This window comes from Felis catus, chromosome B1 (assembly GCF_018350175.1).
Source record: "Felis catus isolate Fca126 chromosome B1, F.catus_Fca126_mat1.0, whole genome shotgun sequence".
NCBI lineage: Eukaryota > Metazoa > Chordata > Mammalia > Carnivora > Felidae > Felis > Felis catus.
Window position 1 is genome coordinate 173,628,713 of NC_058371.1, and position 22,177 is coordinate 173,650,889.

The window sequence follows — 22,177 nt, forward strand, 5'->3', positions numbered from 1 at the left end:
TGTTTTCACCACCCGAAACACCCCCCTCCCCCCCCCACATGCCAGCACCTCTATACTTTTGCCGGTGCTGTGTTCTGTGCCTGGTGGCCCTTCTCCTTCATTCCCAGCTCCTAGCTCCCCAACCCCCAGAAGCAAAGCAGTCATTCACCTCTCTTCCAGGCTTTCTCTGGGCAGAAGGGATCCCCCTCTCGCACTTCTCAACCCTGAGTGCTTTGCAAATGACTCCATTAGAGAATGTGTAAGCCTGACGGTTACTCACTAGCCCCCCAAACTGTGAGCATCATCACAGTAGGGTGATGTATTTCCAGAAACCAACTCCATGATGGGGTATAGTCTACAAGCTCCAAAAACTGTAGAGAGGATACAGACTTTATTTCTAGGGTGCAGTGTGAGACTCCAAAACACTATAAAACAAAAATACATAACAGCTACAATGAAGCCGCTGACAGAATATATCGAATAATACAGATTTAAAAGTTCTGATAGGGCACAAACTATGTATCACTAAGACGTAAAAACATTTTCCCCTTTACTTTAGAAAAAATGCCAATAGGATTGTAATTTTTCATCGTTCTGAAACTTAGTAAGCATTTAGGTTAGTCATAATAATAATGGGGAATCATTTGTTTTAAAAACAGAAAACCACATGAAATATACAAAGTATATAAAGAACGGCTTGGTCCTGACTCATGGGGGCTCAAAGGGAGTAATTCTGGATGGTTTTAAGGCCATTGGTTATGAGAAGAATAGAAGGCACAGGTTAAATATAAACCTGAAAAGGAAATCTAATAGTTTTAGATTTTAATTACATATGATCAAAGCAAAAAAAGCAAAGTCAGGCAAATAGTTAAAGCTTATAGTCTTTGTGCCTCAGTCCCAAAAATTACATTAACTTGTACCAAAGCAAACAACTGTACAATAAAGAACTTTGCAGTTTCAAATAACCAATTTTTAAATTCAAGATTTAAAGAGATAAAATGAAGGTTAGTGTACTGAACAAAGATGATGAGGCTGTTTTTTCCTAGCATGTAAACACTGTACAATGATGGATTATTACAACTAAAAAGTTTTAGATGAAAAATTTTCTCTTTTTAAAGTATCTTTTGCTCCACTTTATAGGTTCCTGTTTTTCCCTAAACATGAACAGGACATTCAATTTGTTTATATATTTTGCTTTATAAGCAATTGATACAAATGTAAATATACATATACCTAAAAAGTGGTTATCCTATGATATGACAGCCCAGAATTTAGTAATTGTATAGGCTTTCTGGTGATTTTAATTATTCATAAAAAGAATGATAGAGAAGACACATTTGTTATTTATTCTAATTAAAGCATATGAATTACAGTACAGTTTTGAAAGTTTGCTATTTTTAAAATCTTCATTTTTTTAATTCAGGAAATGCCCAGGCTTAACCTTTTAATAGGAATTAAATTTAATTGGTTTCTTGGGTTTGGCCATCTTTTCTTTATTCGTCTTAAAGGTAAAAAAAATAGAACAATGAGGAATGTAGGCCTATTAAAAAAATATAAATACTTAGAGCGACCATTTAAATCATTCGGTCCTCAAAAATATTGCTTAATTAATCACCGGTAGCTTGATTGTAATTACGCCCATGGCTGATATATTTCACTCTGACTTTGGTTGCAGGTTGTACTTTTGTGGCTGGAAAAAATGTTCCTCAATAGCACTGACTAGTTCATTGAGTTCCTTCTTCAGCTGCTCAGGATCACTGGAAGATAAGAGGGGAAATTCCAGGTCAGCGGATTATTCCAAAGCATATTTTAAGTTCTCCCTGCATTGGCCAAGTAACACTGAAATTTAACCTTAAGAGGAAGGCTAAATCAGACAAAACAGAACTCCAGCGACTTAAGCATGGGAATGTATCTGTTGACTTGGAAAAAAAAAAAAAAACAAAAACAAACCCATGAGACAATATCCATTATTTCCCCCAAAGGCTTTCCCAAGGTCTCTACTAGAAATAAAATCGTCCCTTTGCATTTCTTACAAGAATTTTTAAGAAGCACAGTTTTTGCCTTGGCATCCCTGTAGGATCTGCAAACTTTGTACCTAACAGTGCGAAGAAAACTTTATAACTTCAATTGTCATTCAATCCTGTTAAACTTTTACCAATGACCCCTCTGTTAAGTTCTCAGTCTCCCAGGATAGGAACGTTCCCGATGCAGTTTGTCTTCAGAATATTGGAAGCTAAGCAGCAGAGAATAGGAGCCTCCTAGTGGGCCTGCTAATCACATACCAGGCACTCAGTTCCCCCAGCTTTTCTCCTTATTCTACCTCCAGGGTCACAACGAAGTATAAGCAAAAATCCAGGGAACTGGTTCCCTCTAAGGAAACCAAACTTTCAAGCATGCGGACAACACTCATTTACATGCAAACAATTGGAAGGTAGATCATGATAAAATGAATTTGTGATTAGACAGGTTTCCAGCAGCCCGTGTTAGGGTCAGGCTCCTAGCACGGTGCGTTTACTGGAAGGACTTTAAACCAAAAAGCTGAATTCAAAAACCAAATCCTTCAATTCTAACTTACATGACTTCATAATCGACTGTCTTTAATATATGCAACTTTATCTAAATGGAAATGGCAATTCTTGTAATTAGCTAAGTTCATTTTTACACTGTGAGAGCTACTCGGTACAACTAAAACAATCCATTTTATTGCAGACATGAATTCTGGCTCTACTACTAGCTGTATGCCCTTCTTAGCCTCTCAGAGGCCCAGATTTCTCATTTGTAAAATTGGGATAAAGACTTTATCTTCTCAAGAGAGTTGTTGTGTAGATTGAGATAAATTATATAAAGCAATTAGCACAGAACCTGGCCCAAAAACCTCAATAAATGTAGCTGTCATTAAAATTATTTTTACCCCCACTGGTAACATACAAGGTAATTATGCTTCATAAATACACATGAATCACATTGGTTGTTATTTCCTTCTCCACAAATGTGTTTTGAAGAAAACAACATTTCTCAGGAAGGCACACAACTAAATAACTACTGTTTTTTTTTTTTAAACAATATACCTAAAATTAAACTCCCCAGTGAATACACAAACACAAATATATAAGTACAGTGTATATCTCCTACTGGTTTTGTTTCTCTGTTAGAAGCTTGCCTGATATAATTGTTACCTAAATTGTGATATTGTAATCCAGTATCCAAGGATTCCAAGTATCCAAGGATTCCAGTATCCAAGGATTCCAGTATCCAAGGAATTCCAAGAATTCCTTAGAACATCCTTAGAGCATCCTTGTTCAGTTGTACTAAGGTCTGCAGCTTCTGTTCAAATGGCTCAGGAAAAAACCCTGCATATACAATACAGGTACAAAACCTGCATATACAATAATATATGTGAGAGATAGCAAATATTGCAAAATGTTAGCGACTGTTTAGGTTAGAGTAGGCTAACTATGGCTGGCAGTCTGCTGACAGCCTGTTTTTATAAATAAAGATTTATTAGAACACAGTCACACCTATTACTTTGTGTGTATTCCTTCTTTCTGCTTTTGAGCAACAGCAGAACTGAGTAGTGGCAACTATATGGCTTGTAAAATCTACAATATTTACTATCTGGCTTTTTACCGAAACTTTGCCAACCCTTGGTCTAGGCGAAAGGTATGTGGGCATTTGTTGAAAATTTCCAACATTTTTGGACAAAAGACATCTACTGATAAAAAAATATTTTGATCAAAAAATTTTTTTAAGCAGAACTTAAACCTGAAAAGGATATTCCATTCTAAAGGATGAGTAGGTTATGGAATTCTATGAATAAATGAAATTGATGATATAAAAGACAGCAATAATATTAAGCTGATCAGACAGTAAGGAAACCTTAGCCATGGCTTTATTGCTCTTCTACGTTAGGTATGCTGGTAACTTGCTTGAGCCCTGATAGCATATCCGTGGACTGACCTAGTGCCCAATGTCCCAATTAGTAAATTAGAACAGCATCTTGATGAATATAATAAAAGGACAATTTTTCTTTTTTTTTTAATTTTTTTTTAACGTTTATTTATTTATTTAAAAAAAATTTTTTTTTTCAACGTTTATTTATTTTTGGGACAGAGAGAGACAGAGCATGAACGGGGGAGGGGCAGAGAGAGAGGGAGACACAGAATCGGAAACAGGCTCCAGGCTCCGAGCCATCAGCCCAGAGCCTGACGCGGGGCTCGAACTCACGGACCGCGAGATCGTGACCTGGCTGAAGTCGGCCGCTCAACCGACTGCGCCACCCAGGCACCCCTAACGTTTATTTATTTTTGAGACAGGGAGAGACAGAGCATGAACAGGGGAGGGTCAGAGAGAGGGAGACACAGAATCCGAAGCAGGCTCCAGGCTCTAAGCTGTCAGCACAGAGCCCGACACGGGGCTCGAACTCACCGACCGCAAGATCATGACCTGAGCTGAAGTCAGCCGCTTAACCGACTGAGCCACCCAGGCGCCCCAAGGACAATTTTTCTAAGTGTGGTCAGGAATTTGTAAACTAATATTTGAATTTAAGTCCACCCAGTAAGCCATGTGAAAAATGTAAAATACCAGATCCTTAAACATTAAATAGTATTGTTATTATAAAGTTTTCCAAATTATTATATCTTCACAGAGAAATGACAAGGAAGGAACTAATATATAGAGAAAATGGATCTTTAAGTTGGACTAATGTCCCTTTTTTTTTTTTCAGAAGAAAGGCATAGAAATATGAAAACATTACGTGAGAATGAGAATTACAAAGAAATGTCTGGAAAAACTCATACCCAATAGAGTAGCAAACAGCTTACTATTTAACACACATAGAAACAGTGATACTTGCACAATATTACAATCAAACCTTGGTAATACAGAATGCTTAGAAAATGGGAAGCTTTATGTGTTTGTTCAAGCTGCTTACTAGCTGAGTTTTTGCCCTTTCAGCACAAAGAGGTTTTGAATGGGAATTTGTAGCAAAATATAGGACACAGTCTATGACTTTTTAAATATATTGGACTATCATGATATTTGAGAGCCATTATTATGACTTTGACTGTTGACCTGGGTCTCTTATTCAGAAGAAGATTCAGGGCCCGTTTGGAAGTGGAATGCTATTTCCCTTATGATAAAGCAGTCAACATTCTGAGTTACCGTGTCCATGTTTTATGTTTTTGTTTTGTTTTAATGTTTCTTTCCTTGCTATCAGCAGTCATTTCTTCCTGTCCGAGGAAAGTCTAACACTAATAATTCTGCCCCCACCTCTCTAATTTGCTACATTTAATCTGCTACTGGCTGGCCAACTGAAAATGCTCAGAAAATTTCCTCTGCTTTTATTTTCACATAGTGCAAATTGGATTCACAAGATCAGAAAAACTCTGCAATGAGCAAGGCTTTGGTTGGGAAACATCAGATCCATGCTCCTGACTACAGTACTGAGCCCTGGAAATGTGACTAGTGGGACTGAATACTGAATTTAAGTTTAATTAACTGACTTTCAAATTTAAAAGCTGAAATTTAGGGGCACCTGGGTGGCTCAATCAGTTGAGCATCTGACTCTGGCTCAGGTCATGATCTTGTGTTCATGGGTTTGAGCCCCGCATCGGGCTCTGTGCTGACAGCTCAGGGCCTGGAGCCTGCTTTGGATTCTGTGTCCTGTGTCTCCCTCTCTCTCTGCCCTTCCCCCGCTCATGCTCTGTCTCTCTCTGTCTCTCAAAAAATAAAATAAAACATTAAAAAAAATAAGAAGCTGCCATTTAATTCAATTATTGGAAAACTGAAGTATGTTTGGAACAACTTAGGTATCCAAATCTATTTTTTCAACGGTAAATTTTATGAACTCTTAATACATTTGACCCTTCAACAGCCTGGGATTTAGGAAATTAGTGACCCCCTCATGCAGCCAAAAATCAATGGATAACTTTTTATACCCCAAAAAGTTCACTATTAATAGCCTCCTTTTGACTGGAAACCATACCATAACATAGACAGTCAATTAACATGTATTTTGTTTGTTACATGCATTCTTGCAATACACTAAAAAAGTTATTAATAGTAAGAGAAAATACATTTATAATATTATACTGTATTTATTTAAAAAATCCATATATTGGGGCGCCTGGGTGGCTCAGTTGGTTGGGCGTCTGACTTCGGTTCAGGTCACGATCTCACGGTGCATGGGTTCAAGCCCTGCGTCAGGCTCTGTGCTGACAGCTCAGAGCCTGGAGCCTGCTTTGAATTCTGTCTCCCTCTCTCTGCCCTTCCCTACTCATGCTCTGTCTCTCTGTGTCTCTCAAAAATAAATAAACATTGAAAAAAAATTTTTAAAAATTCCGCATATAAGTGGACCTTCATAGTTCAAGCCTGTGTTGTTCAAGGGTCAATTGTATGGAACAAGTGTTTCTTAAAAAAATCAAGCATTTTAATTGAGATACATGGTGAGTGTAAAACAGTAAATGGATCTTGAAAATGTGATAAAAAGTAAAATATCTCATTAATTTTATATAAATTATATATGGTATAATAACAATATTTTCATGTTAAGTAAAGTAGAATAAATTACTAAATTAATTTTACCTGTTTATTTTTACTATTTAACTTTTTAAAAAAATATTTATTTTTGACAATGAGAGAGACAGAGTGCAAATGGGGGAGGGGCAGGGAGAGAGGAAGACACAGAATCTGAAGCAGGCTCTAGGCTCTGAGCTGTCAGCACAGAGCCTGATGCGGGGCTCGAACTCATGGTTTGTGAGATCATGCTCTGAGCTGAAGTCAGACGCTCAATTCACTGAGCTATTCAGGTGCCCCTCTTTTCACTACTTAAAAATGTGTCCAGTAGAAAATTTCAAATTGCATTATGTGACTCACATTTTATTTCCATTGCACAGTACTGACTTAATTAGTCTTTAAACAATTTTTCCTGATTCTTTACTTTGAATGGAGAAGTGCTAGTTACCTGGGGGTTAAATGAGTGTGCAGGATCACATTTACACAAGCTAACTACATGCACCATGGTTGTTAAAGTTTAAGATGTTATGGTATTGCAAAGTAAACTCAAACCCTTTACCGAGGTCACAAAAACATGACCCTGAAGCTACCAGACCGTCAGCTTTTTGGAGGCAAGACTCTTTCTGCTATGGTTCTTTATCCTCCCCAGAACCCGGCACAGACTTGTGCACAATAGATACTCAAAGATATTTGTTCAAGGCATGTACAGTGGAATTTAAATTATTGGGGTGCCTGGGTGGCCCAGTCGGTTAAGCAGCCAACTTCGGCTCAGGTCGTGATCTCTCGGTTCATGAGTTCGAATTCCGTGTCGGGCTCTGTGCTGACAGCTCAGAGCCTGGAGCCTACTTCGGGTTCCGTGTCTCCCCCTCTCTCTGCCACTCCCCTGCTCACACACACTCTGTCTCTCAAAAAGACATAAATATTAAAAAAAATTTTTTTTTTAATTATTGTATCAGAGACAAGGAGAAAAAGAGAAAAACTCATTGGTGCTAGTCTCAAATTAAAGTATTAGAAAAAGGAAACTGTATTACTATTACTGAAATCTGGAATGAAATTTTCCCATACAAAGAAAGGTAGGACAGCAATAAGTAAGTAAAAATGAGCTCCTGTGTCCGTGGATGCTCCAAACAGCTGTTAATATCACAGTATTGCTGCAGGCTTTGAAACAACATTCCTAATTAAAGTACATAACACTGGCAAAGCAAAAGGTTTTACTTAGCACTTGTGCAGAACCAATTAGGAACTTTAGGGCACAGCAATCACACGTGCTGCCGTGGATATCATACCTATTTCCAGGGGGGGCACACAGTTCCGAATAGTACTTGATCTTGGGTTCAGTCCCGCTGGTCCGCATGGTGGCCACGCCCCCATTAGCAAAGGTAAAGGTGATCATTTGGCTGCTTTTGCTGGTAGGGAGAACCTAGGAATTAATTTACACGTTATACATTTAAATTGTAACATGAACTGTTCTGGCTCAAATAATAGTTTCCCCCTGTATAGGCAAGAAAATAAATGCCAAGCAAATATACTGGTTTCAGAGAAAAGGATACTTTTGAGGAAATAAAAAAAAAAAAATTCTCGGGGTGCCTGGGTGGCGCAGTCGTTAAGCGTCCGACTTCAGCCAGGTCACGATCTCGCAGTCTGGGAGTTCGAGCCCCGCGTCGGGCTCTGGGCTGATGGCTCAGAGCCTGGAGCCTGTTTCCGATTCTGTGTCTCCCTCTCTCTCTGCCCCTCCCCCGTTCATGCTCTGTCTCTCTCTGTCCCAAAAATAAATAAACGTTGAAAAAAAAATTATTAAAAAAAAAAATTCTTCTTCTGAATTAAATACTAAATAATAATAATCATAAAATGATTTGGGGAATTAAGTAACTTGTATACTTGCATTTTACCTCCCTAGTCTTGTTAATTAAAGCTACTGAAGTTTTTGGGTTTTTTTTAAAGATTTTATTTTATTTTTAAATGTTTATTTATTTGAGAGAGAGAGACAGAGAGTGAGCAGGGGAGGAGCAGAGATAGAAGGAGACGGAGAATCTCAAGCAGGCTCTGCACTGACAGTATGGAGCCAGATGTGGGGCTTGATTTTACGAACTGTGGGATCATAACCTGAGCCGAAATCAAGAGTTGGATGCTTAACTGACTGAGCCACCCAGGTACCCCTAAAGATCTTAAGTAATCTCTAATGTGGGGCTCGTATCTACAACCTAAGATCAAGAGTTCATGCTTTTCCAACTGAGCCAGCCAGGCACCCAAAGCTACTGAAGTTTTACTAACATGGAAACATATCATTTCATGAGAAATTGATTTAAATAGATTGATAATATGTGACCAAAAAACCCACAATAAACTAGACCTTATTTTACTTTGTAAAAAAAAAAAGTTATATAAAGAGATCTTTTTAAATATAACATTTCTGGCAGATGTATTCATAGCTGATCGCTCCCCATACTCAGCTAAAATGATGGAAGTGTGTGTGTGAATATATAAAACACAAGGGCAAAGAGGAAAAGGAAAACAGTAGTTAATTAGGTTGCCAACGAATCCTGGGAGTTACAAAACAGATGAAGGGGCAGAATTGACCTGATGGAACACAGGACAATGACAGCTGAGCACCTGCAAGGAACAAACAAGACCCTGGTCAATGAGCTTTGCAGAACCCTGGCAGAGCTCACTACCTGGAGGCACCAGGCACTGTGAAAGGCAGGTGGGAAACAAAGAAAGGATGTGAAAAGACCTATCAGACCCTCCCAGATTCTCACCCTCTGCCCACACAGTCAGGCAACCACCTTAATAGGAGATGGCTTAATTCTCTGGTATAATTGAACAAGAAAGGCTCAGGAGTTGGGTACACCAGGCACTGGTGTAGAAGGGCAGGATATGGTGAAAACAGAGAGCAACTCAGAGTCAACAACCTGAATACCAGCCGTCCTCCCTCCAGACTCCCAGGCAACTCTCCACCACTGTCACCCACCTTACAGCCTTTAGGCAAGAGATCAGGGTGAGAATTAGGCTTCCCCAGATAGGGAGCCCGCCGTGTAAAAGTTAACTTGGCACCCAATCTCCTGAGAGCAAAGTTTGTCAGTTGACAAGGTTTGCTCATGTACGTAGAACTTCCGATCAGGTTTTGAGTGCCCCCAAATAATGAGGGATTACCAGACTTTGGGAAAAGACAGCTTAAAGACAAAATCCAAAAAACCCAAATAATAATAAAAAAATAACTTGGGAGATATAAAGACAATACAGGAAAAAAAGTCTACATTTTAAAAAGTTATAATGCCTATACTTAAGAGAGATAAAATATTATATACATAAGCAAAATAAAACCATTGGGACTACACCTAAATAAAAAGCTTTTGCACAGCAAAGGAAACCATCAACAAAACAAAGAGGCAACCTACTGAATGAGAGAAGATATTTGCAAATGATATATCTGATAAGCAGTTTATATCGAACATGAATTAAGAACTTACAGAACACCAAAAAACAAACAGATTAAAAATGGGCAGAGTACCTGAATAGACATTTTTCCAAAGACATAAAAATGGCCAACAGACACATGAAAAGATACTCAATATCACTGATCATCAGGAAAATGCAAATCAAAACTGCAATGAGATATTACCTTACACCTATAAGAATGACTAAAATAAAAAAGACAAGAAATAACAAGTGTCAGCAAGGATGTGGAGAAAAAGGAATACTTGTTCATTGGTGGTAGGAAAGTTCATTAGTGCAGCCAATATAAAAAATAATATGGACGTTCTTCAAAAAATTAAAAATAGAATTACCATATGATCCAATGATTCCACTACCGGGTATTTACCCAAAGAAAATGAAAGCACTAATTTGAAAAGATATACGCAGGGGCGCCTGGGTGGTTCAGTCGGTTAAGTGTCCGACTTCGGCTCAGGTCATGATCTCGCCGTCCGTGAGTTCGAGCCCGCATTGGGCTCTGTGCTGATAGCTCAGAGCCTGGAGCCTGCCTCAGATTCTGTGTCTCCCTCTTTCTCTACTCCTCCCCCCACTCACGCTCTGTCTGTCTGTCTCTCTCAAAAATAAATAAAAATTAAAAAAAAAGAAAACATATATGCACCCCAATGTTTATTGCAGCATAAAAATTTAAAAGAAAGAAAAGATATATGCACCCCAATGTTTACAGCAGTATTATTTACAATAGCCAAGATATGGAAGCAGTCCAAGGGTGTATGTGTGTGGACACACACACACACACACACACACACACACACAGGAATATTATTCAGCCTTTAGAAAGAATGAGATGTTGGAGCACCTGCCTGGCTCAGTCAGTACAGCATGTGACTCTTGATCTCGGGGTCGTGAGTTTGAGCCCGATGTTGGGTGTAGAGATTACTTAAGAAAAAAAAAAAAAAAAAGAATGAGACCTTGTCATTTGCAACAACATGGATGGACAACATAGAGGGTATAATGTTAAGTGAATTAAGACAGACAAAGACAAATATTATATAATTTCACTCATATGGGGAATTTAAGGAACAAAACAATGAACTAAGAAAAAGAGAGACAACAACATCAGAAAATATATGCTCTTCACGTACAGAACAAACTGGTGGTTGCCAGAAGGGAGGTGGGTGGGGGATGGATGAAACAGACAAAGTGGGTCACGAGTACATTTACTGTGATGACAGCCAAGTAATGTATAGAACTGTTGAATCATGACATTATTTAAAAAAAGGAAAAATATTATATACATAAAACAAGAATAGGATGTTATTTTTATTTTAAAAATATTTTTATTTAAGTTGGTTCCATACCCAACGTTCAAGAACTCACGACCCTGAGATCAAGAGTCGCATGCTCCACTGAGTCAGCTGGAAACCTCAGGGTGTTATTTTTAATAAGTTGGACAATAAGAGCTAAAATTATGAACAGAAGCACTGAAAATTAATGTTGATGTAATCTCCCAAAAAGTAGGGCAAGAAGATACAGGTGGACAGTAAGAAAGAGAGAAACAAGGAAAGAAGAACATTAGTCCTGGAGAGCCAGCCTCTAACTAAGAACTCAACAAGAAAGGGAGGCCGGAAACTCAGGGCAAGAGAATACTTGGGAAATGACCATGCAGCCCTCTTCTTTGACACAAAATTAAGAAAATTACTCAGAACTGAAAGAAATGACTCCAAAGACCAACAGAGACCCACCGACTACCCAGAAAAATGACTGAAAAAAGACCCATATTAAAGCAAATCACTGAAATTTTAGAACTCAGAGTTTTAGCAGAAAATTCCTGAAATCTTCCCATAGAGAAAAAGCAAGCTGCATGGAAAGGAATGAATCAGTATGGCATCGACATCCCTTTATGTGGCTCACAGCACGCCTCAACTATTTCCTGAAAGATCAGACCCTCCACAGCGGTACTGGGAACTAAAAAATGACAGAGCACTGCTGCTTTCAAAACTGCGAGTCAATCAAATGTGAGGGTAGAATAAGATATTTCCAGATTTAAATGCCTCTCAAAATTTACCTCCTATTCACTTTGTTTAAGGAATCTACTAGAGGATATGATTTAGGAAAACAAATATAGGAAGAAGAAGTCATGGGGTGCAGGAGCAAAGGACCTGACTCGGTAAGTGGTGAAGGACATTCCCAGGATGACGGGTGTGTACTCAACACATAGAGCAGTTGGCCCTGCCCGGATGGAGGGATCAGGACAGAAGCTGCTGGAAACAACACGGAACTGATAAAACAGCACTGGACCATGTGGAAAACCCTACTGAGAGGTATCTGAAGGATGTGAGAAAGACTGGTGATAGTTACATAAAAATCCAAGCACACAAAAGAACAAAGCAACTATTAATTATAGGAAAAATAATTATACAATTTAGGGGAAACTAATCAAAGTACACTACTTAGCTAAGCAGGAAACAATAGTTACTAGTCATAATAATACAAGCAAGGAATCTGATTTCATCAAATGTTGTGGCACATGCGTTTGCGAAGACAGGAGAGAAGGCGGAATAGTGAATGTAAGAAATGTAAGATTTAAGGGGCGCCTGGGTGGCTTGGTCGGTTAAGCGTCCGACTTCAGCTCAGGTCATGATCTCACGGTCCGTGAGTTCGAGCCCCGCGTCGGGCTCTGGGCAGATGGCTTGGAGCCTGGAGCCTGCTTCCCATTCTGTGTCTCCCTCTCTCTCTGCCCCTCCCCCGTTCATGCTCTGTCTCTCTCTGTCTCAAAAATAAATAAAACGTTAAAAAAAAAAATTTAAAAAAATAAAAATAAAAAAAAAAAAGAAATGTAAGATTTAAATCCTTACCTCCATAATAGAAAATTAATAAAGTACAATGCTGAGAAGTCAAAACATCACCATATGAGCACATTATTTAGAAATCTGGTGGTAAGGGTGCCTGGGTGGCTCAGTGGGTTAAGTGTCTGATTTTGGCTCAGGTCATGATCTCACGGTTCATGGGTTCGAGCCCCATGTCGGGCTCAGCACTGACAACGTGGAGTCTGCTTGGGGTTCTCTGTCTCCCTCTCTCTCTGCCCGTTCCCTGCTCGCACTCTGTCTCCCTCTGTCTCTCAAAAATAAATAAACATTGAAAAAAAAAATCTGGTGGTAAATACCAGGAGAAACAACTGAGAGGGAACATGGTTGTCTCAGCATAGCAAAGAGATGGCAGGGGCTGGAGCTGTCATGTTTCATCAGGACTCTTCCAAAAATACTTCTTTTTAAAAAATACATTGTGTGCAGATGAAAATTTTTAAAAAAGGTAACTAACAAGATGTCTAATATCTCATAAGGCTATTCTTACTCTCTTCCTCCTATCTCCTGCCATTAGTTAGCAATACTCTTCGGCCATATCTGAGCCTTCTTTTGACTCCAGTAGAGGATCCACATGATGTGAAGAATGCAAACTCATGCTTTATAGCTAACAGCTCCCAGACATTCAGAGAATAGGGTAAAACTAACCAGGAAGCAAACAACGGTTCTCAAAGTGTGTACCAGTAATATCAGCATCAGCAGGGAACTTGTTAGAAATGCAAATTCTTGGCCTCCGCCTCAGATCTACTCATTCAGAGACACCAGGGTGGGCTGCCCTACTCTTTCTATGTATTTTGATAGCTTATTTATAATAATGCCTGGATGCCTAAAATCAGCTTCAATTAACTCCATGATTCAATAAGTCAAACTATGCCAAGTATAACAGAAGGTAAATAGAGAAGTGTTTAACTGATAAAAGATATTACTTACAGCTTTTTTATCAGGTTGGCTATCATCGTAGCCAGTTGTAAGGTCTCTAATACCAGAAATTGCGAATCTGCCACAAGTTTTTGGATAATTATTCTTCCCATCATAGTTTCTAAGGTTTTCAAATAATTGTTTAATGGTGCCTTGATCATGGCAAATAAAATATGAAGCTTTGGTAATATGGTAGCCATACCTATGGAAACAAACACAAATCATTTTAGCAATTAAATAAAAAATTTATTAGAATAAAATAAGTAAAATACAGCATGGTGATTATATTTAATAATACTGCACTATATGTTTGAAAGTTGCTAAGAGCATAGATCTTACAAGTTCTCATCATAAGAAGAAATATTTGTAATTAAGTGTGGTGCGACTGTTAACTAGATGTACTGTGATGATCATTTTGTAATATATACAGATATTGAAACACTGTATCGCATACCTGAAACTAATGTCAGTTATATCTCAGTTAAGGAAATACAAATATGCAAAATGAGGAACACATAATTCCACACAGTGTACATTTGTCAACCAGTATATTTTAAACCAAATGAAACAAATAGCCATGAGTACCTTCAAAGGAATAATTTAGCATAAAAAAGAGGTACAACAATTAACCCTGGGGATTGCCAAACTGCTGCCTGGCCTTTAGCCTGTATTTGTAAGTAAGAGTCTTACTGCAACGTGTTGCCACGGGCTGCTTTTGCACTTTATAAAGGCAGACCTGGGTCATTGCTCTAAAAACTTAATAGAGATTTCATGAACACCTTTAATCTTTTTTGACATCACACACTTAAAATCACATTCTTCAATTAGCTATTTCTGCAACTGATGCCCTCATTTGTTAAGGATTCGTGCAATCGTGAATGATAATTACCATTACATGGTTAAGTATCAAAAGAAAAGATGATTATTTAGTTTCATAAGAAATAGAATTCATGGGGCACGTGGGTGGCTCAAACGGTTGAGTGTCTGACTTCAGCTCAGGTCATGATCTCATGGTTTGTGAGTTTAAGCCCCGTGTGGAGCTCTGTGCTGACAGCTCAGAGCCTGGAGCCTGCTTTGGATTCTGTATCTCCCTCTCTCTCTGCCCCTCCCCTGCTCATACTCCATCTCTCTCTCTCTCTCTCTCAAAAATAAATAAACATTAAAAAAAGAAAAAGAAATAGAATTCACAACCAAAGAGCATTAGAAAGAATATTAGTATCTCACACGTAGAACCATAAGAAAATATTTAACACTATTACTTCAATTAAACAGAATTAATAGACACTTACTCAACATAGATGGCCTTTAGCTGCTGAGACAAAGTCAAATTCTTGGTTGCTAGAAAGCTAGCCAACTCTGCGCTTATGACAGCGGCACTGACCCCATCTTTGTCCAGAACAAAAGGGCAGCACATATATCCTGCAGAGAAACATGCATCATACACACATGCTTAGGAGTGAGTTCCTTTACAACACTGTACATGCACACACCTATATGCAACTTGCCCATCTCATAAGAGGTTGTACAATACGAATATGTGAATGCTTCCCATTTACCATTTTTTTTAAAAAATTAAAAAAAAAATTAATGTTTATATTTGAGACAGAGAGAGAGACAACCACAGCATGAGTGGGGGAGGGGCAGAGAGAGAAGGAGACACAGAATCCAAAGCAGGCTCCAGGCTCTGAGCTGTCAGCACAGAGTCCGATGCGGGGCTCAAACACGAACCACGAGATCATGACCTGAGCAGAAGTCGGACGCTTAAACAACTAAGCCACCCAGGCGCCCCTCATTTATCATTTTTATATTCAAGAATCCAGGCCAATGTCTAGTGCATAGCAGGCCTTCAAGATGTACTGGTTGAATAACCTATAAGGAGATTCTCCCTCCTAGATCAACTGTTCATTCCCTAGGTCCAGCTCCAACTCCTTCAGCTCACACAAAATAGTTTCCAGGTGCTCTAGTCAATGCTTCTTCTGTCTTCTCTGAATTCCAATAGTTCTTGTGAGTTACATCCTTCACCTTGACACCTAGCCTATGCTCTCTTGTGTGGTTACTAACTAGATCGATGCAAAGTGCTATAGACTGAGGTCAGTGTTCATCCATTGCTTAACTGATATGCAATAAATATTTGAAGAAAACATTTTTTTAATAAAAAGCTATAGAAAGATAAGACTGACATTTGTGACGAAAGGGCAAAAGCTGAGCTATTATTAATTTGTTAAATAATATGTGAGCATCTGTGCTGCAGGGAACAGGTGAATCTTCTTATATAATAAGTATAAGGTATAATAGCTTTTACTAAACATGTAACTAAAATATCCCTCACATAAACATCTGAATTTCAAGTTTCTACACCTAGCTCCCCTTTTTCCTTACGTAAACTGACGAGCGTTTCCCAGTCATTCTGACTTGACTCGGGCTGTCCTTTTGGGTGACAGTCACTTTGATGAAAGCCCTACAACCAGGCCTTGTCTCTTCCTCTGGACAGACGTCTGCCCAGCATTTTTAGAACAGGAGTGAACCATATCAGACCTGGAGATCAACACCACAGTTGAGGAAATACCACAACTCCCCCAAAGACATGATTCCTGAGCTACGAGCATTCATGGGCAGAACATCACTGTTTTCAGTCATCCAGGGAAAGGATTCACTTTCTTATATTAATGGCTTGGCTTTTAAAGAGATATTCTTTTCAGCTGAAAGCATGTCTGAGATGCCAATTTTGGGGTAGGACAGTTCAGTGCTCTTTGAGCGCCGGTGTGTTCCTGTTCTACTGTTAATTTTTTGAACCCAAATCCAAATCCCATTTATTTGCATTCTATATATTAACTAATGCTACAATCACTATTATCGCTTCTTACCGATAGCTTCTTCAAATGCAAATAAGACATTCTTCCCCTGGTCTATTAGCTGTCTGGCTCGGTTTCCCATCCACTTAAAGCCAGTTAGTGTTTCCTAAAGGGATAACCCAAAAGAGAAAGAAATGCCTTAGACCTCCTACAGAGCAAAAGAAATTTAAGAGCGAGTCCCAGAAACACCTTACCTCAAAGTGAAAGCCCTCCTTTAAGGCAATGGCTCGCAAGATTTTGGAGGAGACCGTGCTGGACAACATGTATATGTCTTTGAGGGCACTGTGATCTTGGTTCTTTTCTTTCCAAGAAGTGAAAAGCCACCAGCCCAAGAGGGCCCCCAACTCATTGCCTGAAAACACTCTCCATTCACCGCTGAAAGAAAGAACAACAAATGCATTGCTGTGATCTTAAGACAGACACTGAAGTGACTGGGATGGGACAATTAAGCCAAACGAGGCCCAAAGTGGTTTCTATAAGAGTGTTCTTGTCACTCTTGCTTAAATAACTGCTCGAAAAAGTGTCACTTCACCACAAACATCTGAGCAGCTACTCTGTCTCAATCGGTTTGCTCCAACATCCCATCTTTGAAGAGCGACGACACATAACACGTTTATTTGTCTTTGTCAAAGGGTTTGGCTTTAAAGATGACAGGAATATGCTGCCCCCCCTTCCTCCCCTGCCCCCCACAGGATTATAGTGTGTGAATCTCAATTTTCGGTCTGGTCATTATTGAGGTTCTGGGAGGTCAATATCCTAGTGTGTCTCAAGAGTGAGTTTGCACTAAAATGGTCAGGACACCACAGAACAGACGTGTGATTCATTTTCCTCTCCGTAGTCGGGTGGCTAGCAGTACATCTTGCGTTTTAGCATGTACCACCTTGCTTAACTTTCTAGAAAGTGATTAGAATTAAACCTGCTTGCTCGCTGCTCCCAAAACATCACGTGTGCCGTTTGACCTCCAAAACTGCTTGGACCCTGCTTGCTTTTCATCTTTCCCGTCCACTTACGTCCTATTCCTCTGCACAAACTCTATGGCCAAACTTGTCTTAAACACTGGGTACCCCAGTGCTATTCCTCTCTGGTCCACTCGACCTGAATTCAACGTTTCCTTGAAGGTACAGCTCCTTCAGCAAACCCTTCAGAAAATACTGACCTGTAAATCCAGCACCAAACAAAGTACTTGCCTGCATTAGGAACTGAGTCATTAATTATAAAATTGATGATGAAACGAGAGAAGAGAAATAGTAATTTCAATTCCAAATACACCCTGGGCTGTTTACTCTGCCTTCTGCTCGCCAATCATCGTGTGGGCCCCAGAACTGCATTTTGCTGTATGTTAGAGGTTCAGTGACAGGAAGTTCCGTGAGGTGATGATGTATACAATGAACAGTAAATATTTCCAGGAGCAGTTAACTGCTCAAGATGTCACCCGTTATGTTTGCTACTACATAGGTAATCCCAATCAATTGTACCTGTCCTGCTTTTCTGCCACAGCGAGTCTATCAGCATCCGGGTCGTTTGCTAAAATGATTCTGGCCTTGGTTTTGTCAGCCAAGGCAAAAGATAAGGTCTGAAAAAGTAGGAAAAGAAAAGATTATTTCAGTCAAGAACTGAGCATATTGCCGTCTTTAAAAACATTCAGTTCTTGAGGAAAAAAAAAAAACTTTCCCCAAACGAAGGCTGAGTTTTATTTCTGGAGCTGGTCTTGGCTGATCACGAATTACTTCCTAAGCCAGAGGTCAGATAATGGGAATATCAACACACGACCCACACCTGCCCGTGGGGTTCACCTCACATTTAATAGCGTATGTGTGGCTGGACTGATGTTTCTAGGCCTTGCCAAGTGATCAACCTCAAAACAAACCAAAGTAAGCCAATTTGCTGAATATCACTGTCAACCTTTAAAAAGGCTACAAGCGGGGTGCCAGTGTGGCTCAGTCGGTTGAGCATGTGACTTCAGCTCAGGTCATGATCTCATGGTTCATAGGTTCGAGCCCCACATTGGGCTCTGTGCTGACAGCTCAGAGCCTGGAGCCTGCTTTGTATTCTGCGTCTCCTCCTCTCCCTGCCCCTCCCCTGCTCTTGCTCTGTCTTTCTCTGTTCCTCAAAAATGAGTAAATGTTAAAAAAAATAAATTAAAAAAAAAGGCTAAAGGAACCATAATTTAAATAATTCTGCTTCATATTAGGAAAATTCCAGAATAAAAATATTAAGGAATAAAAAACATGTGATAAATATTCATTCCATTACTGTTTCTTTTTAACATTAAGAAATCAGGGTAAACTAAATTTTAACTTCATTAATTCAATTCAATTTAAAATATCATTTCAATCTCAGCTCTCACATCCTGATGCTAAGATATGTGTTTTGAAGGTTCCTATAAGAAATGGATGACTAATAGATATAAATATTTCTCATGATAAAGTTGGTTTTTTTGTTTAGCACAATGAAAACACATAAAAAGGGGTGCCCTGGGTAGCTCTGTTGGTTAAGTGTTCACTCATGGTTTCGGCTCAGGTCATGGTCTCATGGTTTGTGAGTTCAAGTCCTGTGCCAGGCTCTGTGCTGGCAGCGTGGAGCCTGTTTGGGGATTCTCTCTCTCTCTCTCTCTCTCTCTCTCTCTCTGCCCCCCCCCCCCATTCACTCTCTCTGTCTCTTAAATAAATAAAACTTTACAAAACTAAAAAAAATACATAAAAATTATTTTACTTGATAGTAAGAAGTTTCAATATAAGAGGTAAGTTTTAGGACAAAAAAGATTAGGTTACCAAGACTCCTTTACCCTCTTCAGGATTCGGGTATTTCACTGTTGGGAACTCAGGATCGGGATCTTTCTGTTCAGGAACAGCCTCAGGAGGAGCAAAGTCAAAAGCCTTGAAAGCCGACTGCACAAAGTCATGACCCACGCCGTGGACAGAGGTGTGCACAAACTTCACCTTGGTCTCCCTGTTCACACTCCTGGGATTAAACACATGATGGGAAAGGATAAAATATAGATAAAATATTTAAATAGGGCTTGCAAAACTAGAAACTTTGCTATTAAGGAACCAGATTGCTAAGAAAGGAAGAAATCAATGTAATAAAGATGTACAAGACAACTATCTAATTCCATTTAAAAAAAGAAGCAGGGTGCCTGGGTGGTTCAGACGGTTCAGTGTCCAACTCTTGATTTTGACTCAGGTCATGGCCTCACGGGGTTAAGGGACAGCCTGCATCAGGCTCTGTGCTGACGGCACAGAGCCTGCCTGGGATTCTCTCTCTCCCTCTCCCTCTGCCCCTGCCCTGTGCGTGCTCTCTCTCTCTCTCTCAAAATAAAGAAACATTGAAAAGTTTTCCAAAAGAGCAAAACTTATTCACTCTTTCCCAAATATATACCCTACTCCCAACATATTCATGCCTTAAATTTTACTCTGTAGTTATTTCCAGTAAATCTGATTACTTTCAGAGTCTGTTTTATGCGATAGCTTTTGCACCTAGAGTAGGATTAAAGAAAGAACTCTGGGCTCAGGTTCCAGGAGAGACTCAGCTGCTCATGGGTGCCCACCTGTGGCAGTGCTAGGGCTTCAGTTCCAAGTACTCTTAACTAGCTTCAAAATGGTTTTCAAAATGTCCCTTTTAACAAAATGTGATGGAACATCTTATATAGGGATGTATAAAAATGTTTTTTCTTTGTCAAGTAACAATCCTATTGGTCAAACTGCCTGGCTCCAGAGACTTAAAATAGAATAACAGTAAATATCAAAAGTAAAGGTAATAGAAAGGTAAAAATAAGACTTAGAAAAATTCCAGTGTTCTGACTGCTGGAATCTTAGGTTATTGTCCATTTCTTTTGAAAGTGAATAAATGCACGAGGTCTTCTCTTAAGAAATAAAATGCATCCAGAAAAATAAATATGCTAAAGACTAGTGAGAACAAACCTGAAAAAAATCACTCAGATATTAAAGTGAATTATAAAGCTATCATAATTATAGAAGGGTTTAGAACTAGATATAAAAAGGCAGATTAGAAGAACAGAATAGAGAGCAGAAGTAGATCAAATGTGACATAGAAAATATATATGAGAAGCTTCATCCTTAACATGCTTTGAAGACAGACTCTGAATGTAGGAGCTCTGCCACTTATAAGCTGTGTGATTGTTGGTTATTAACTTAACCTCTCTGTGTCACAAGTTTTTCATCTATAAAATGATAATACACCCGAACTTACCCTCAGTAATTACTGTGAGGATTAAAATGAGATTAAATTAATTAGCACAAGTGAAAGTCCTATAGAAGTTATCTATATAAGCACTCAATTTTTGTTAGAAATTATTTCATAGGGGCGCCTGGGTGTCTCAGTCGGTTAAGCATCGAACTCTTGATTTCAGCTCATGTCATGATCTCAAGGTTCGTGAGTTCAAGCCTCATGTCGGGTTCCGTGCTGAGAGTGCAGGGCCTGCTTGGGGTTCTCCCTCTCCCTCTCTCTGGCCCTCCCCCACTGGTATGCCCTCTTTCTCTCTCAAATAAATAAATAAACTTCAAAAGAAAAAAAAGAAATTATTTGATAAAGGTGATATTTCCAATTAAAAGAGACAGTTTTTTTAATTTCCAATTAAAAAAGAGATTCCTGGGGCGCCTGGGTGGCTCAGTCGGTTGAGCGTCCGACTTCGGCTCAGGTCATGATCTCGCGGTCCGTGAGTTCGAGCCCCGCGTCAAGTTCTGTGCTGACAGCTCAGAGCCTGGAGCCTGTTTCAGATTCTGTGTCTCCCTCTCTCTCTGCCCCTACCCCGTTCATTCTCTGTCTCTCTCTGTCTCAAAAATAAGTAAACGTTAAAAAAATAAATAAATAAATAAAAATAAAACAAATCAATAAAAAAGACAGATTCTTCAATTTAATGCATTGATATAACCACAAAACTTAAAAAAAAAAAAAAAAGCCCCAATCTGCTTTCTTATTTTGTGTCTCAGGCACAATTAAAAATCACCAGTGAAAGAAAAGATTTAAACATTATAAAATGTAAATATGCAAGTCCCAGGGAAAAAAAGGGGATTTTTAAAAATAATCTTGGTGTAGAGAAAGTCTTAAATCTGACATAAAACTCAGAACTCATAAATTAAAAAGTCAACTTTTTAATCAATTTTTTATAAGATTTCATCCAAAAGTTTCAATAAAAAAGTCCAAAGTGACAAGAGCAGAATGGAAAACAATATTTGAAATAAATGAAGACTAGTTTTCTATGTAAGCAAAGAGGTTTCACAGATGCAAAAAATGAATAAATACATAGAAAAATATAGGCTAAATGAATATGAAAAAATAGTTTATTCATACTTAAAGAATCCAAATACAATATTACTTTTTTTTTTTTTAAGAGACAGAGCAGGTGCGCAAGTGCAAGTGGGGGAGGGGCAGAGGGAGAGAGAGAAAGACTGTCAAGTAGGCTCCATGCCCGGTGCAGAGGGCACAGAGCCCGACTCCCGGCAGGCTCTCAGGACCAGGAGATCATGACGTGAGCCAAAATCAAGAGTTGGACGCTTAACTGAGTCACCCAGGCGCCCCCAGGCCCTCCTTTCATCTAGCAGAATAAGAAAGTTGATAATACTCAGTATGGGTAAGATGTGTGGATCATACACTGCTAAGATA

The 22,177-nt window shown here is 39.1% G+C and overlaps 1 protein-coding gene across 1 annotated transcript in view; it reads right to left on the reverse strand.

Moving 5' to 3' along the window:
* Positions 1–351: 351 nt before the first annotated feature.
* PGM2 (phosphoglucomutase 2) overlaps positions 352–22,177 on the reverse strand; it is a 39,146-nt gene continuing 17,320 nt past the window's right edge. The window contains exons 7-14 of the mRNA XM_019829651.2: positions 19,327–19,516; positions 18,031–18,128; positions 16,750–16,930; positions 16,568–16,661; positions 14,993–15,122; positions 13,716–13,905; positions 7,779–7,912; positions 352–1,736 (exon numbers count right to left, since the gene is read on the reverse strand). Of these exons, the coding sequence (XP_019685210.1) occupies positions 1,634–1,736; positions 7,779–7,912; positions 13,716–13,905; positions 14,993–15,122; positions 16,568–16,661; positions 16,750–16,930; positions 18,031–18,128; positions 19,327–19,516 (1,120 nt within the window). The 3' untranslated portion in view covers positions 352–1,633. The remainder of the gene's footprint in view (positions 1,737–7,778; positions 7,913–13,715; positions 13,906–14,992; positions 15,123–16,567; positions 16,662–16,749; positions 16,931–18,030; positions 18,129–19,326; positions 19,517–22,177) is intronic.